Source organism: Corythoichthys intestinalis, chromosome 6 (genome assembly GCF_030265065.1).
Source record: "Corythoichthys intestinalis isolate RoL2023-P3 chromosome 6, ASM3026506v1, whole genome shotgun sequence".
Classification (NCBI taxonomy): Eukaryota; Metazoa; Chordata; class Actinopteri; order Syngnathiformes; family Syngnathidae; genus Corythoichthys; species Corythoichthys intestinalis.
The window spans coordinates 57,936,040-57,951,690 of record NC_080400.1 but is presented as its reverse complement, the minus strand read 5'-3'; the positions used below and the strand labels follow the sequence as shown (position 1 = coordinate 57,951,690).

Here is a 15,651-nt window from a genome sequence, read left to right as displayed (position 1 = left end):
ATTTTGAAGCTGAATGTGCTAATAAAGAAAAAGTGCCAGCACGTCGCGTGTGGTATACCTTTGTTAAGAAAAATCACAAAACAAGACACCTTTCTCTGCCTCTTGGCTCTCAAGAGAGTCATTGTAATCTGAGGCAATGCATGAGCGGGTCATGTTGCGCATGCGTTAAATATTTTAACGTTATTAATTTTTAAAAAATTAACGCGTTAAATTTGACAGCCCCAATATTATATATATATATACATACTGTTTAAGGGCTAAAAAGTAAAATAATTCAGATATACATTTATGCATAATTTGGCAATTCCATTGTATAAATTCCTGGAAACCGTGGAAGTACAGTACTCCAACAGGTTTGAACTTTTGCTCACATAAAAAAAAAATCTGGTATTTGATTGGGAAAGTATCAGATTCTCAAAATCAGGTAACTGACGCATAAATGTGATTGTGACAGCCCTAATTTAGACTAATGCCCCTTTCCCACTGAAACTAGTGGGTCAACGCGCGTTTTTTCCAAGCCGATGTAACCCACTAGCAATTGGCATTTGGCACCTTTCCCATTGACAAAAAAAAAAAAAAAAAAGCCGTGTCTCTTTTTTCCCCACCCGTCTAACCCCCCCACCCCTCCTCAGCCGTGCATAAGGTTATGTGACATCACCACGCTAAAATGCGCATCGACAATTCATTCAGATCAAGGAAGTAAACAATGCAGAGCAACATGTAAGCTTCCTTTCAGTTTGTGTTCTCGTTTTCATGCTTTTTACTGCCCTCAAAATGATCGAAATGCAGCAAAGGATCAACACTCTGCTTGTGCTGAGGCAACATGAATTCTTCTAGCTTTGTCGTTAACATCGACGTAACTACGGTTGTGGGGCATGTTAAATGGGAGGCGACTGGCACGTTGACGCATCACGTAAGAGCCTACGTCACCACGTAGATTAGGGTGCTGACTGTTGACCCGGGGTTTTGCTTTCACACTGCAAGACGATCAGAGCCGAGGTGATTTTAACGCGGGTCGCTTGGCGGGTTGATTGGCACTGGTCGAGGCGGGTTGCTGCACCTTTCCCACTGCCACCAAAAGCCGATTGTTAGTGGGTTGACACGGGGTTTTTGGCCAGTGGGAAAGGGGTATTATTGATTCACATTTAACATTTTAGAACCATTTAGGAAAAACTTTGAAGTTTAGTATTTATCAACAATCCTTTACCACGTTAGTGATTTACTCCCCTAATTCTAGGTACCATCATCTTATTTTGTTAGCCGTGATGGCGGGACCAACCACAGTTCTGATTGGTATCCAAAAGTGAAATGGACAAGGGTGGGGGTGAGAATTAACATCTACACTGTCTAGAGTATTTGTAGTTCATTTTGTACTTACACATGAATCACATTGCCTGTTGAACCAACAATGGCTCCAGATTTGGTTTTGACCTCAATTTTAACTGGCTGGTCACAGATCTTTGATGGATTTTCTTTGCGCAGCTTGGGAAGAGTTTCATAGTCTCCGGTACCAGAGGGGTTGTCTCGATCAAACCATGGAGTCCAGCAATCTGGAGATATCACAATGCAAAGGTTCATTTGAAGAAAATTTAAAATAAGAGCTTTAAAGTCTATGCAGCATTCAAAATCAACATACAGAAATGATTAACTTATCGCAATTATTCAGACTGAACATTTGACACAATTGTTGCAAATGGGGGTTATACAAATGTTACTTGACCACCAAAACAAGTCGTCTCCCCCCCGCATGTTACATGCATCTCAAATTTGCACTTATCAGTGCTAAAAATAAAATTAAGCATGGTATAATTGGAACAATAATTCTTTGTGATATAACTGAGCACTGAAATATCCCAATTGGGACAGCTCAAAACTGGACCGTTCCCATTAAATCTACAATATCGGGGTCCCATGTAGCTGCAAAAAAATGATAAATTGGTTTAAAAGAGATGTCTATCCTTTATTCAATTGGGGGGGCTCCACATACTGTATCAAAACATTAAGATTTTCCAAATGTTTTGTACAAATACAACACCAAATGGGCAATTCTCATAAAAAGCTTTGCATTACGGAAATGGAGGAAATTTACCAAAACTAGCTGAAAATAGAATGCTGTGACGACTCAGCAATTTTCCCCCATCAACAGAGCTCCCTTTATACATTTTTTTTTTAACGTAAAATATCTGATTAACGTCTCAAAACATGTATTATGGTAATCACCACCTATGGTGGGGAAATTGACCTTTTTGTAATCGTTGTTGTAAACTTATGCCAAACAAATCTTACCTAGCCATCTTTTGTCTTGTTTTTGTGGCGCATTTATGGGCCAGAATAACGAAGAAAACACTTATGATGAGACTGAACACAGTACAACACTAAGGCTGCATGCTTGAACTATAAATTTTCTACACATTTTGTTTGTCCAAAAACACCATTATAGCTCACTCTACTAAATCAGGTGTTTAAACATACAATATATTTATCAGATTGAAAATTTATGATGCTGTACCGAGGTGAAAACAGTTTATGGACACATTACATAAATGAATTTGACCAAAATCAGTTAAAATTCATATTTGTTACAAGTAGAGAACTGGGCCACATAAAAGACATAACAATCTCAACTAAAAAAAAAAAATAACCATTTCATCTCTAAAATGAGATTCATGAGAATCAGTCAAATCATGCATTCACACAACGGAAGTAACTTAATATTTTCTTGCATTATACAAGAGAAATGTCAATTGGCCAAAGGCAGATGCTGTACTTTTAAGTGAGAACTTCTAGAGTCAAACAAATAAAGTGAAAAGTATTTTCTCCCGAAGCAAACATGTGACTCCAAACTCCAAAACTTTGTTGCTTGCAATCCGCCATTAAACTATAAGGTTCATAACCAGCCCACCTATGGTACAAGAGCGTGCAGCACCCATTTGAAGGCACACTGGTGGGTTTTATTGGTCAGCATCTTGTTCACCTGCCTAATCTTGCTGCCACTAGTGCTCAATTACCGTATAGTTGCACAGGGCTTATCGATTGCGCCGGAGGTATGAATTCACAATGAGACGGGAAAGTAAAAAAACAATTTCAAAAGAACAGCTACGTGCTGTAAAATAGCAAAGCTAAAAAGTACCACTTCAAAAGTACATTCCACCTCTGCAATTGGCATTTGCCCCAAACAGTTTTATAAAGAAAATCATTGAAACAATTAAACTCAGCCTTTTTCTTCAGAGAAATGGAACATGCAAGTTTTTTGATTAATATACATTCATACAGACAGCATTTTTAGGACAACTGAGCAGTTGCGCATTATAACTAAAGATTACCATTAGGCTTGCAGAATTCAAAAGGACAGGAGAAACGAACTTCATAATCTGCACAAAGACCATTGTGTCGCTGGTCCCTATTTCTGCATGCAAACCCTGTGATCGTGTCATGTCTGGAGGGAAAAAATACAGAAACAGTCACTGCAATGAAAATAAAAACCACTAAAACTATGTTTGTCGAGTTGTACTTACGCAAGAATGACATCCCCTGTTGAAACAACACTGGCACCAGATGTTGTTTTGGCCTCAATTTTAACGGGATGGTCACAAATCTTTGAGGGATTTTCCTTTCGTAGTTTGAAAAGAGTTTCATAGTCTCCAGTGCCACTGGGGTTGTCGCGGTCAAACCATGAAGTCCAGCATTCTGGTTCTTCTATTAAAAGGAGTGGTACATGTTAGGTCACAGTAGTCAGATGAGTAATTTGTCCATTGTGAGTGCTGAAGCCTATTGAAGCCAACTATGGTTGGGTACACCCCAAATTGGTTGCCAGTGAAGGGGAAAAGATATCAATATAAGGCAGGATATAAGGCAAAAACAGACGACGGAGGGACAATTCTGGATCCAAAACAAGGCTACATGTTTCCGAGCAGCAAAAATCAGTGTTATCTCAGTGCCCAGTCTTTTTAAAAGTCTTTGCTGAGGCGGGCCTTGTCGAAGGAGTTTCTGGGTGTTGCTTTTGGGTCATCCCCTCTGTGGCTGGGTTAGGTTCGTGCGCGGATTGGGACGCCCGCTATCAACTTTGCTGTCCGGGCTGGTTGTACTTGTTTTAGGACAAAGCGCTTTGTTCTTGGAGTTTGCTGGGAGAGCCGATTGCAAGAGTTGGTGCGTCAATCTTGTGATAAGACGGCATTGTGTATCTCTTCTATTTCTTCTCATTAAACTATGGTGTGCTATTTATTTAATATTAGTAGTGTAGTCATACCGTAAATATGAAAATGATACTATTTCCTGATTATATTACGTGTGTTAGAGTAATGCAAACAGTTAGACGGTGCCTACGAGAACCTGTACCATATGTATGTGTTAGACTATATAGGTGTTCGACTAATGCAAACAATTATATGGTGTGTGCGATGACGATATCTTTTCCCCTTCACCAGTCAATCACATCTCACAATGAAACAACCAACCAGTAACCACAGAAAAGGCAAACTCCACAAAGAAAGGCCGATGTCCAGGATTGAGCCCCTGATCTCAGAACAGCAAGACAAACGTGCTCACCACTTACCTGCCATGTGCAATTTCTAAAACGGATCGATGTATTGTTACACCCACTTTACAATTTCAATTTCCATTAACCCCATTGTTTTATTTAAGTGCCATGACTGTCGCTAGGCCCCCTCCTTCGACCTGTTTTTTGTTACCACGACATCCAGAGGCTGTTCTTGATTACTGCAGATAGAAATTATGAACAGTATTTAAAGTGCATACAACAGGATTTCGGGGACAGTGCCTCTGGATTGGCAGACCGAGATGGTGGTCCCCCTTTTTAAAAAGGGGGACCGGAGGGTGTGTTCCAATTATAGAGGAATCACACTCCTCAGCCTCCCCGGTAAAGTCTATTCAGGGGTGCTGGAGAGGAGGGTCCGTCGGGAAGTCGAATCTCGGATTCAGGAGGAGCAGTGTGGTTTTCGTCCCGGCCGTGGAACAGTGGACCAGCTCTACACCCTCACCCATGGGAGTTCGCCCAACCAGTCTACATGTGTTTTGTGGATTTGGAGAAGGCGTTCGACCGTGTGCCTAGGGGAATCCTGTGGAGGGTGCTCCGGGAGTACGGGTTACCGAGCCCCTTGGTAAGGGCTGTTCGGTCCCTGTAAGACCGGTGTCAGAGTCTGGTCCGCATTGCCGGCAGTAAGTCGAATTCATTCCCAGTGAGGATTGGACTCCGCCAAGGCTGCCCTTTGTCACCGATTCTGTTCATAACTTTTATGGACAGAATTTCTAGGCGCAGCCGAAGCGTTGAGGGTTTCCGGTTTGGTGACCTCAGCATTGCATCTCTGCTTTTTGCAGATGATGTGGTGCTGTTGGCTTCATCAAGCCATGACCTCCAACTCTCACTGGGAAGGTTCGCAGCCGAGTGTGAAGCAGTTGGGATGAAGATCAGCACCTCCAAATCCGAGACCATGGTCCTCAGCCGGAAAAGGATGGCATGCCCTCTCCGGGTCGGGGATGAGATCCTGCCCCAAGTGGAGGAGTTCAAGTATCTTGGGGTCTTGTTCACGAGTGAGGGTGGGAGGGAGCGGGAGATTGACAGGCGGATCGGTGCAGCGTCTGCAGTGATGTGGACTCTGCACCGGTCCGTTGTGGTGAAGAAGGAGCTGAGCCAAAAGGCGAAGCTCTCGATTTACCAGTCGATCTACGTTCCTACCCTCACCTATGGTCACGAGCTGTGGGTCGTGACCGAAAGAACAAGATCCCGGATACAAGCGGCCGAATTGAGTTTCCTCCGCAGGGCTCTCCCTTAGAGATACTGTGAGAAGCTCGGTCATCCGGGAGGGGCTTGGTGTCGAGCCGCTACTCCTCCGCGTTGAGAGGAGCCAGTTGAGGTTGCTCGGGCATCTGGTTCGGATGCCTCCTGGACGCCTCCCTGGAGAGGTGTTCCGGGCATGTCCCACCGGCAGGAGGCCCCGGGGTCGACCCAGGACACGCTGGAGACACTATGTCACTCGGCTGGCCTGGGAACGCCTTGGAATCCGGCCGGAGGAGCTGGCTGAAGTGGCTGGGGAGAGGGAAGTCTGGGCTTCCCTGCTAAAGCTGCTGCCCCCGCGACCCGACCCCGGACTAAGCGGAAGATAATGGATGGACAACTGGATTTAAAAAATGTCTTAAAATAGCATTATTATGTGAATTCGTATCATATTGAGACGATTCGACTATACAACAATTTGGCAAAGCGCAGATGATGAGAAATCAAGTCTTTTAATCCGCTGTTTAGCCACGCCTACCATTATAGTGCTCTAGCGTCCCTAAAAGGAGGATGACGTCGGCAGGGTCATGGTTTCATCAGATTTAGATTCAGCCAACTGAAGGAGTTATTCAGAACGAGGAAAATGTGACGAAGAGAGCCGCAAAATGTCATCGTTTCAGTCTCTCTACTCCAATATTTTTACAGGATTTTTTTTTTTTTTTTTTTTTTTTTTTTAAATCACAGTATCCCCCCGCAATTGCGAAATAAATGGTATGGTCATGACAAATAGCAGTCTTGTGCCAAATGGAATATGAATAAAAATGCATTTATTCAGCACGACATGGCAAAATTACTCCATAATGGTCAAAACTGTCGACTTCACCTTTACCGTTGCACCTCCGGAAGGATATTTTATGCCACCATAGTTAGTCGGGCTTTTATCATTTCCCTGCCCTGGCTTCGGAGAATGTAAACAAACCATGAGGCGTGACAGCTAGCAGACATGCTAACGCGAACTGAGTGATTTTTCAAAGTCTTCCTCTCTGAAGACCCAGAACAAATGGCGCTTTTCAAAAAAAAAAAAAAAAAAAAAAACCTTTAACATATATTTGTATAAATCGCAGATCTTGTGCTATGCGCTACTATTCTATCGCTAAATTCAGTTTTTTTAGTCAAATATCTTCCATGTTCCCACTTCTGTTATAATCTCAATGACATGATGTGGTGATTGGCCGAGAGAGCCTGCATGGATGCGCTGATTGGCTGAGAGAGCTAGCTAGTGCTGACCACCTGCAGCAGTGTGAAACGAGTCGCACCCAGCACTTTGCAATCTGTTTCCATGCCACCAGTGGATGACCAAATCTAACAAAATGTCATGCTCAAAGTTGACCTAGAAAGGAAAAGTGGACAACGAAAATCACCGTTTCAGTGAGAAATTGACTGACAAATATGAGCCCATTTTACCAACTGCAAGTACCAAACCTATGCTTAATAAGCTTGAAGACAAGTGCGCCGTTAAAAGTAAAAACGTGAAACACTATGTTAAAGAGCACAGCTCTTTTGAAGAGAAGTTTCCTGCAAAATCAGAATTGAGAAGGCTACAAATTAACAGGTTGAAGCAGTTCTATCAAGAGTAAAGCAAGGTTATTCTTGAATCTATGACAACAACAAAATGCAACAGAGTGCTTACTCCGAGTGTCTGATGGAGAAATAATAAAAGCGTGCATAACTGAAGTGATGGCAGCAATGTTCGAAAGAAAAGGAAGAAATGTCAAAAGTCAAATCTCACTCCCAGATTCAACAACCACAAGTCACACTGAAATACTGGCTGATGATGTGGTTAAACAGTTTTGTGACCCCCAAATGCCAATTCTCTCATTGAGCAGTGTTTTACAGTTAAAGTTACTGTCAATAAGTATTTTGTTTGCACCTTAATGACAGATCTTGTCAATTATTTAATGAACATTGTACTTGCATGTTTTTTTTGTATTATTATTTTAAGTCAAGAAAATGTTGGGTCAATTTATTTTTATTCAAGCAGAATGTGCATTGTATTTTTGTTTGGTCAAAAGACCACCACCTACTTAACTGACATTAATAAATTGACCCATGCTTGTATGAAAAAAAAAAAATAATTGTGGACCTTCAGGGTTTGTATTTGAGGACCCCTGCTGTATAGCCTATGCCCAATAACTGACAATAGAAGGGAATGACTGTAGTACTTTCATTTTCACATGATGTTTTGATATATGGCTCAGCACTACAACCATGATCTTCATACAAAAAAAAAAAAAAAAAAAAAAAAAAAAAAAATCACTACATTTGATCGACAGTGGGTATGTTTACATGGACAAAATTCCGATATCCAATTATGAATGGATTCACAGTTTTCATGGACACCAGCAATTTGAGGTCAACAGATATATGAACTTTTCCCAACATCCGCCCATCGGGGGGTTGCTCAGGCATCCATGGCAGCTGCTGTCTGACAGTAGGACCCCAGAAGTAACATTGGGATAACATTCGTATTAGCATGGTGAGCATCCTCTAAAACTCACTTGTCCTTATGGGTTGAATTATTTTGAAAATAAATAAATATTGGTCGACCTCTACCAAAATATGTAATAGTAGTTCATGTATCAGACTTTCAAAATGTAATATATTTTGACATGTAGTTACCAAATATAGAGTTCAATGCAAAAAAAATAAAAATAAAATTAAAAAACCCGAGGTCTGCTTCTGCATGAAACGATAGCGACATTCTTCCCCCCCCCCCCCCCCCCCAATCAAGTCTTTCAATTTTAAGATCATGTAATATCTACAGCAAAGTGTTCGCGCCTACCCAGTCTTCAGTTAGCTTCGCTATACTAGCTTCTTAGATGAACAACGGAATATACCAATGCAAGACATCTGTGGTGACCAATTTTGGATTAAGTGTTTTCATGTGTGCCAATCGGATTACAGTCTTTAAACCACCCTCATTCGGAATAAAATCTCAAAATGGGTTTGAACCTGAAGCATTTTCCGAACATGCTTTGAAACTGAATAAAGGGGTCCAGGTAAACACAGTCACCGGTATTTCCATGGTTACCTTTTGGTTTGCAGAATTCAAGAGGACAGAAGAAACGAACTTTATAGTCTGCACAACGACCATTTTGGGGCTGGTCACGATTTCGACAAGCAAATCCTGTGATCGGGTCAGATCTGGAGAGAAACATTCACAGCAATAAAATAACTACTGAATGTCAATGAGTGTTCATCTTTTTACTTACACATGAATCACATTCCCCGTTGAACTAACACTGGCACCAGATGTTGTTTTGACTTCAATTTTAACTGGCTGGTCACAGATCGCCGATGGGTTCTCTTTGCGCAGGCTGGAAAGCATTTCGTAGTCTCCAGTGCCACTGGGGTTGTCTCGATCAAACCATGAAGTCCAGCATTCTGGGGTGATTATTTCAAAGGATAGGCAATAAGAGTCAGACATTTGCAATTTTTCCATATTCATCTTCAAGATGGTGTTGGAGCCTGTTCACTTTCCAGTCCAAATTTGATGCCAGCCAATTACAGGCACAATACAAACCACCCATTAACGCATTCACATGCCCACGGAGGTATGGGGAGAACACACAGATTCCACAAAGACAGACAGGGATTGGACCTTGATCTCAGAACTGAGGCAAATATTGCTAACCACTTAGCTGCCATATGCAATTTGTCAAAATGTACATTTTATATCAATCAAGATCCATTTATTGTTACTCCTAGTGCTCACTCATAATTGATTAATTTCCATTAGCTTTGTTTTTTTAACCACCATAACAATAAGCTAGGGGCTTTTTTGAACCCCTGGTTTTTCGTTACCAAGGCATCTAGGGACTGCCAATAAATGTTGTACTTACAATGTGCATAGTTAAATATCTCACCACTACAACCACTATGTTCATACCAAATAAACTCACACTTGCCACATACAGTATAGTTATGCATTACAACCCCTGGCAAAAAGTATGGAATCACCAGTCTTGGACGAGCACTCACCTCAGACATTTTACCATGTAGAACAAACGCAGATAAAAAGCTTGGAAAAAAATAATAATAATGAATTAGTTCAAAAGTGCAACTCTTTAGCATTCAGAAACACTAAAAGAAATGAATTAAAAAAAACATTGTGGTGGTCAGTAAATGTTACCTTTATAGAGCAAGTGCAGGGAAATATAGAATCACTATTCTGAATTTAAAATAATAATGGAATTATGAGAAATAACAATCAAAACACATCTAGAATTTAGTAGCACCACCTCTGGCTTTTATTACGGCTTGCAGTCTCTGAGGCATGGACTTTAAGAGTATTCTTCACCAATTTGGTGCCAACTCTGATTGCAGTTGCCAGATCATCCGAGCAGGTCAGCCTTGCCAAGGACATTTTTTTTTCAATAGGGTTGAGATCTGGGCTATTTGCAGGCCATGACATTGACTGGATGAGTCTTTCCAAGGAATGCTTTAACAGTTTTAGCTCTCTGGCATGATGCATTGTCATCTTTGAAAATGACAAACATTTCCAATTGAAGGGATAAGAAATCAGTCTAAAACTTCAATGTAAACTTATTGTGCATTTATTGAAGATTTAACCACAGCAACTCTCACTGGAACGGCACCAATCACGTTCCAGCATCATCACCTTGTCCAATGCAGATATCACTGAAAATTACCTTCACCCAGTCATTCATAGTCCATGATTGCTTCTTAGCCCATTGCAGTCTTCTTCATTTCTGTTTAAGTGTCAACGATAGTTTCCTTTTAGTTTTTCTGTATGAAAATCCCATTTCCTTTAAGCGGTTTTGCACCGTTCTGTCACATACCTTGACTCCAGCTTCCTCCCATATCTTCTTCTGTCTTGTTGTACATCTTCTGTTTTGAAGACATATGGCCTTTAGTTGTTCGTCATGATGTCTTCCTCAGTCTACCACTACGCTTAACAACCTTGCAATGCTGTTTGTACTTTGTCCAGGTTTTTGATACAGCTGACTGAACAGCTCACATCTTTGGCAACCATACGTGTAGAGTTACCTTCAAGAAGTTTGATAATCTCCTCAGTCTCAAGAGACATCTCTTGCTGGAGCCACGATTCTTGTGAATCCACTTGGTCCAGCAGCCCTCCAAGGTGTGATAACTGCACTGTTTTTAACTGCTGACTAACGAGCAGACCTAATCTGCGGCAGGGGCCCAATTAAGGAAAGGAAATTGACTGAGTGCGTCTGCATTTTCTACTCAAAATGGAGTGAGTACATTTCCCTACACTTGCTCTATAAAAGTAACATTTACTGACCACCACAATGTTTTTATTCATTTCTTAAAGGCAAGGAGTTGCACTTTTGAACCAATTCATTATTTTTTCAAGCTTTTTATCAGTACTTGTTATACATAAAATGTGAGTGAGTGCTTGTCAGAGACTGGGGGGGCGGGATCTTTTGGCCAATACTGTTATGTATTACGTGCATGATTACCTTTTGGTTTGCAAAATTCAAGTGGGCACAAGAAACGAACTTTATAATCTGCACAATGACCATTTTGTGGCTGGTCGCGATTTTGACAAATAAATCCTTTGATCGTGTCAGATCTGGAGAGAAACAGCAGAAACATTCAGAGCAATAAAATAAACCAGTGAAAGTAAGTCAACATGAATGTCCATCTTGTACTTACACACGAATCACATTCCCCGTTGAACCAATACTGGCACCTGATGTCGTTTTGGCCTCAATTTTAACAGGATGGTCACAAATCTTTGAGGGGTTTTCTTTGCGCAGCCTGGAAAGTGTTTCATAGTCTCCAGTACCAGAGGGGTTGTCCCGATCAAACCATGAAGTCCAGCATTCTGGTTCCTCTATGTAGAGAAGTGTTACATATTAGGACACAGTTGTCAGACGTATGCAACGTGTTATTACATTTAACTTGTACATTGAAAAGACAAGTCGTGAGTAACTGCTTATAAAATGGGGGGGGATCTTTTGGCCAATACTGTTATGTATTACGTGCATGATTACCTTTTGGTTTGCAAAATTCAAGTGGGCACAAGAAACGAACTTTATAATCTGCACAAGGACCATGTTGCGGCTGATCACGATTTCGACAAACAAATCCCCTGTGCACATCAGATCTGTAAAGGCAAGTGGCAGAATCCATTTTACAAAACATTAAAAAGCTTTTGGTGTCAATATTAGTATACCTTGTACTTACACATGAATCACATCGCCCGTTAATCCAACATCAGCTCCAGCTTTGGTTTTGACCTCAATTTTAACCGGCTGGACACAGATCTTCGATGGATTTTCTTTACGCAGCTTGGAAAGTGTTTCATAGTCTCCAGTACCAGAAGGGTTGTCTCGATCAAACCACGGAGTCCAGCATTCTGGAGCAATCACGGAGAAGGGTACATGTTTTGATCAGACATGCAATTTTTCTTACACTTGTTCTTGTGCAGTCTCTATATGGCTTAATAGCAGCAGACTTGTCACCTAAACTGCTCATTTGCAACATGCAGTTAAAATGGTCTTATAGGCCACACCTCCACTTACACGGCAGTGAAAATGTAAAATTGCAAATATTAACACAAATACAGTACATCATGCAAGGCAGCCGTTATCCTTTTAAATTTGCTGCCTTGTACTGTGTTAGCCAAATAAATAAAATGAGTGCTTACCATCGCTACTGGCTTGCACAGGATTTCCTAGAAAAATAAGCACACTTTATTTTTCAAGTTTAAAGAATATATGCCAGCTGAAATTAAAACAAGCATTGTTGTGCAAATTGCTTTTCTAGAAAAGAATCTTACCAGCATGCAGGACCCAAAGCGTGATACCCAACTGAAGAGAAATAGCAACTAATATTAGATTGGTGTATCATGTCACAGTTTGTGCGTCAATTGAGAAAGGTTTATACATTACCCATTTGATTATCATTGGGCACATCATTTTGACTGCAACAAAGGACTTTTCCTTTAATAAATACAACACAAGCATTTGAAGTCAGTATTGCAAATATAGTATTAGTTTGATAAACTGCACAAGTTGTTGCATGTAATGGAACAAGTCTTACGGTACAGGATGTTGCTGTAGTTGTCCAATGCCAACACTGGAAAATTGTGCAAAGTTAAATCAGCGTCTGTAACATCCCACAAGATGGAACCAACTGAACACATTCAATGGGAGAACAGTTTTTCCCCATAGTTGGCAAAACTTCAAAAGATTTAAATTCAGAGGTGGTTAGTAACTGCTTAAATTTACTTCAGTAACTTTGAAAAATGTACTTTGGAGTATTTTAACCACACAACTATTCTTATGCCGCTATACTAGAGTCATTACATTTTTCGTCTTTATTCTACATATCGACCATTTTTGCCAGAGATGCGCAACAATAATGTGATGTTCAGGAGGCAACCGTTTTATCTCCACTAGAGGGCACTCATACTCTATGGACAGGTAATGGGTCATTGTTCTGGTCCAAATGTGAATTTGGTCTCATCTTTTTTGCATGATACGGCAGGGCCCAGGCCATTTGGGGGCCCTAAGCAAAATAACGCAAAGGGGCCCTTATTTTTGGCCCACCATTTCGTCACAGTGTACTGTAAAACCCATACATGCAATCCAACCCATACGTCCATATTTTGTATATTAATCAGATTTTGTTGCACTGCATACTTCAAATTTCTCACCCCAAATGATTTGTCAGTACTTACAGTAGATAGCGCCAAACCTTTTTCTAAAAGAGGAAAGAAAGAAGGAAGAACTTTTTTTAAGCTTGTAATCAAGTATCAAAACTCACAAAAGTCAAATAAGGCAAACAAAATAGAATATAAATTAAACAATTGCCAGATTGGGGGCCCCCTAGTGGTCAGGGGCCCTAAGCAGCTGCATAGTCTGCGTATAGGCTGGGCCTGCCCTGTGATACAGTCATGGCATAGAGCTCAGCATGGATTCCCTAACCCAATTAAAAATTGCCATCGTTTTGGTCCCCCCCCCCCCCCCCCCCCCCCAAGTTTAATGGAAAGGAAATGTCCATAACAAAAACTCAGTTTTTTCGTTTGGAATCTTCTATGACAAACTACTTTTATATTTTCCTTTTTTTATTTATTTTTTATTTTTTTATTTTGGTATCATTGTGATTCCATAAAAAGCTAGCAAACGAGGCAACAAAAGCGAACACACCGAGAGCATCATACTTCATGGCTAATTGTATTGCTAAAGCCAAGAAACCTTTTACGATTGGAACGAACTCATTATGCCTGCGAGTGACTTCGACCAAGGCTATTTGCAGTCAACTTTAGGCCGCTTTAACTGAGGTTAATTCAGCATATGGAGAGTTACGTTTCCCCCGCATTTAATGTTAGTTTATAGCCACGTCGTGTTATTTTATACAGAATTTTCTGCCACTCATTGCCGGTCCGTGAAAAAAAAAAAAATAATATATATATATATATATATATCACAACGGTCTGTGGTATGAAGTTGTCCTTAGAGAGGGGGAGGGGAAAGGGGGGAAAAAATACATTGTAAGCAATTACAATGTTACTCATTACTTTAGTATTCTCTAACCGTTACGATTTTTTTGGGAGGCTACTTTTGAGTAAAATTTTTCGCTACTCTACTCATCTCTGTATAATATTTGCTGCATTAAAGTTAACACTTATATGACCAAATAAAATGAAGGTTTTAAAAAGTATTTCATGGTTTTGAATTGACATTTTTGTGGAAATAAAGACTTTAGCAAGAAAATGACGAGTTTTGTATACAGTGGCGCTTTGGCAATTCACGTTGAGACAACTAAAAAAGTTTTGTTTAAAAAAAGAAATAAAATAATTGTTTGAAGCTGTGCATCCAGAACATCGCCCCCCATCACTTCCACAGCGTGGTGAAACAAATTCAAATTACTAACATTAAAATAAAGTTCCGGGATTTAAAAAGTGACAAGGTTGATGAGAATTTGATATAAATGAATATGGAGAACAGGCATGAAATGGAGGACTTTTTTTCTTCAGAAAAAATGTTTAACACTTCAACATAAATGAGCAATCAATGAGGCATACTGATAGACGGAGCCCAATTCATTTCAAACAGTATAGCTTTGACCTCAATATAAAAAGTCATACTTGAGCTTACATATTTAAAACAAAACTATTGGTTAAAACTTCCTTTCAGACGTCACATAATTAACTGAATGAATCCCACCTGCACGCCATACAGGTTTCTAAACAACAGTCACTTGTATTTTTAATGACGCCAGCACCACGCATACACCCAATATTTCAACATTTTCCCCATTTCTACTCTGGTTAACACATTTGACAAGACCATGGGTACGCATTGCACAAATATACACGCTATTCGTTACCGTAGGTCGCAGAATAGAGTTCGAGCATTGGGAGTTGTGACCACTTACCACACAAGATGCGCTGAATGAACAGCATAGGTTACAAAGGCCCTTAAATATTGCGTAATCGCCCGTTTTATAGGTCATGTGACCAAGGAAATTAGGGGCATGGATTCTTATTAAATAACACGTTTGTTTTAATTTGAGAATGACATTTGAGCATATTTTAATTTTACAACTACAGTGCTGGCCAAAAGTATAGGCACCCCTGCAATTATGTCAGATAATTCTCAATTTCTCTCAGAAAATGTTTGCAATTACAAATGCTATGCCAGTAATATATTCATTTATTTTGCTTGCAATGATAAAACACAAAAGAGAATGGGGGAAAAATTAAATCATTATCATCTTACACAAAACTCTAAAAATGGGCCGGACAAAAGTATTTATTGGCACCCTCAGTAATAGGGTGGTAGGTGGGTCTCACACTTTTTCCCTATGGCGTGGCTCCTGGGGCGTGGCTTCCGCTCTGCCTGGGCTGCCGGCCGCGGGAG

At 40.5% G+C, this 15,651-nt stretch overlaps 1 protein-coding gene and 1 long non-coding RNA gene across 3 annotated transcripts in view; both read right to left on the bottom strand.

The window, feature by feature from the left end:
- LOC130917605 (mucin-5AC-like) overlaps positions 1-15,186 on the bottom strand; it is a 33,369-nt gene extending 18,183 nt beyond the window's left edge. Inside the window, exons 1-14 of one of the 2 annotated variants that reach the window (XM_057839184.1) lie at positions 15,167-15,186; positions 12,827-12,892; positions 12,676-12,726; positions 12,564-12,594; positions 12,432-12,458; positions 11,969-12,140; positions 11,776-11,888; positions 11,435-11,615; positions 11,239-11,351; positions 9,004-9,175; positions 8,823-8,935; positions 3,516-3,696; positions 3,324-3,436; positions 1,379-1,550 (exon numbers count right to left, since the gene is read on the bottom strand). In XM_057839184.1, the coding sequence (XP_057695167.1) occupies positions 1,379-1,550; positions 3,324-3,436; positions 3,516-3,696; positions 8,823-8,935; positions 9,004-9,175; positions 11,239-11,351; positions 11,435-11,615; positions 11,776-11,888; positions 11,969-12,140; positions 12,432-12,458; positions 12,564-12,594; positions 12,676-12,702 (1,415 nt within the window). In that variant the 5' untranslated portion in view covers positions 12,703-12,726; positions 12,827-12,892; positions 15,167-15,186. Of the gene's footprint in view, positions 1-1,378; positions 1,551-3,323; positions 3,437-3,515; positions 3,697-8,822; positions 8,936-9,003; positions 9,176-11,238; positions 11,352-11,434; positions 11,616-11,775; positions 11,889-11,968; positions 12,141-12,431; positions 12,459-12,563; positions 12,595-12,675; positions 12,727-12,826; positions 12,893-13,466; positions 13,491-15,166 lie in introns of those variants that run through there. The other variant, XM_057839185.1, reaches the window with a different exon arrangement.
- On the bottom strand, positions 9,954-11,108 carry LOC130917606 (uncharacterized). The gene is made up of 3 exons (XR_009063497.1): positions 10,802-11,108; positions 10,594-10,642; positions 9,954-10,503 (listed from the first exon to the last, which is right to left on the bottom strand). It is a non-coding gene; the product is annotated as an uncharacterized LOC130917606 (long non-coding RNA).
- Positions 15,187-15,651: the final 465 nt, after the last annotated feature.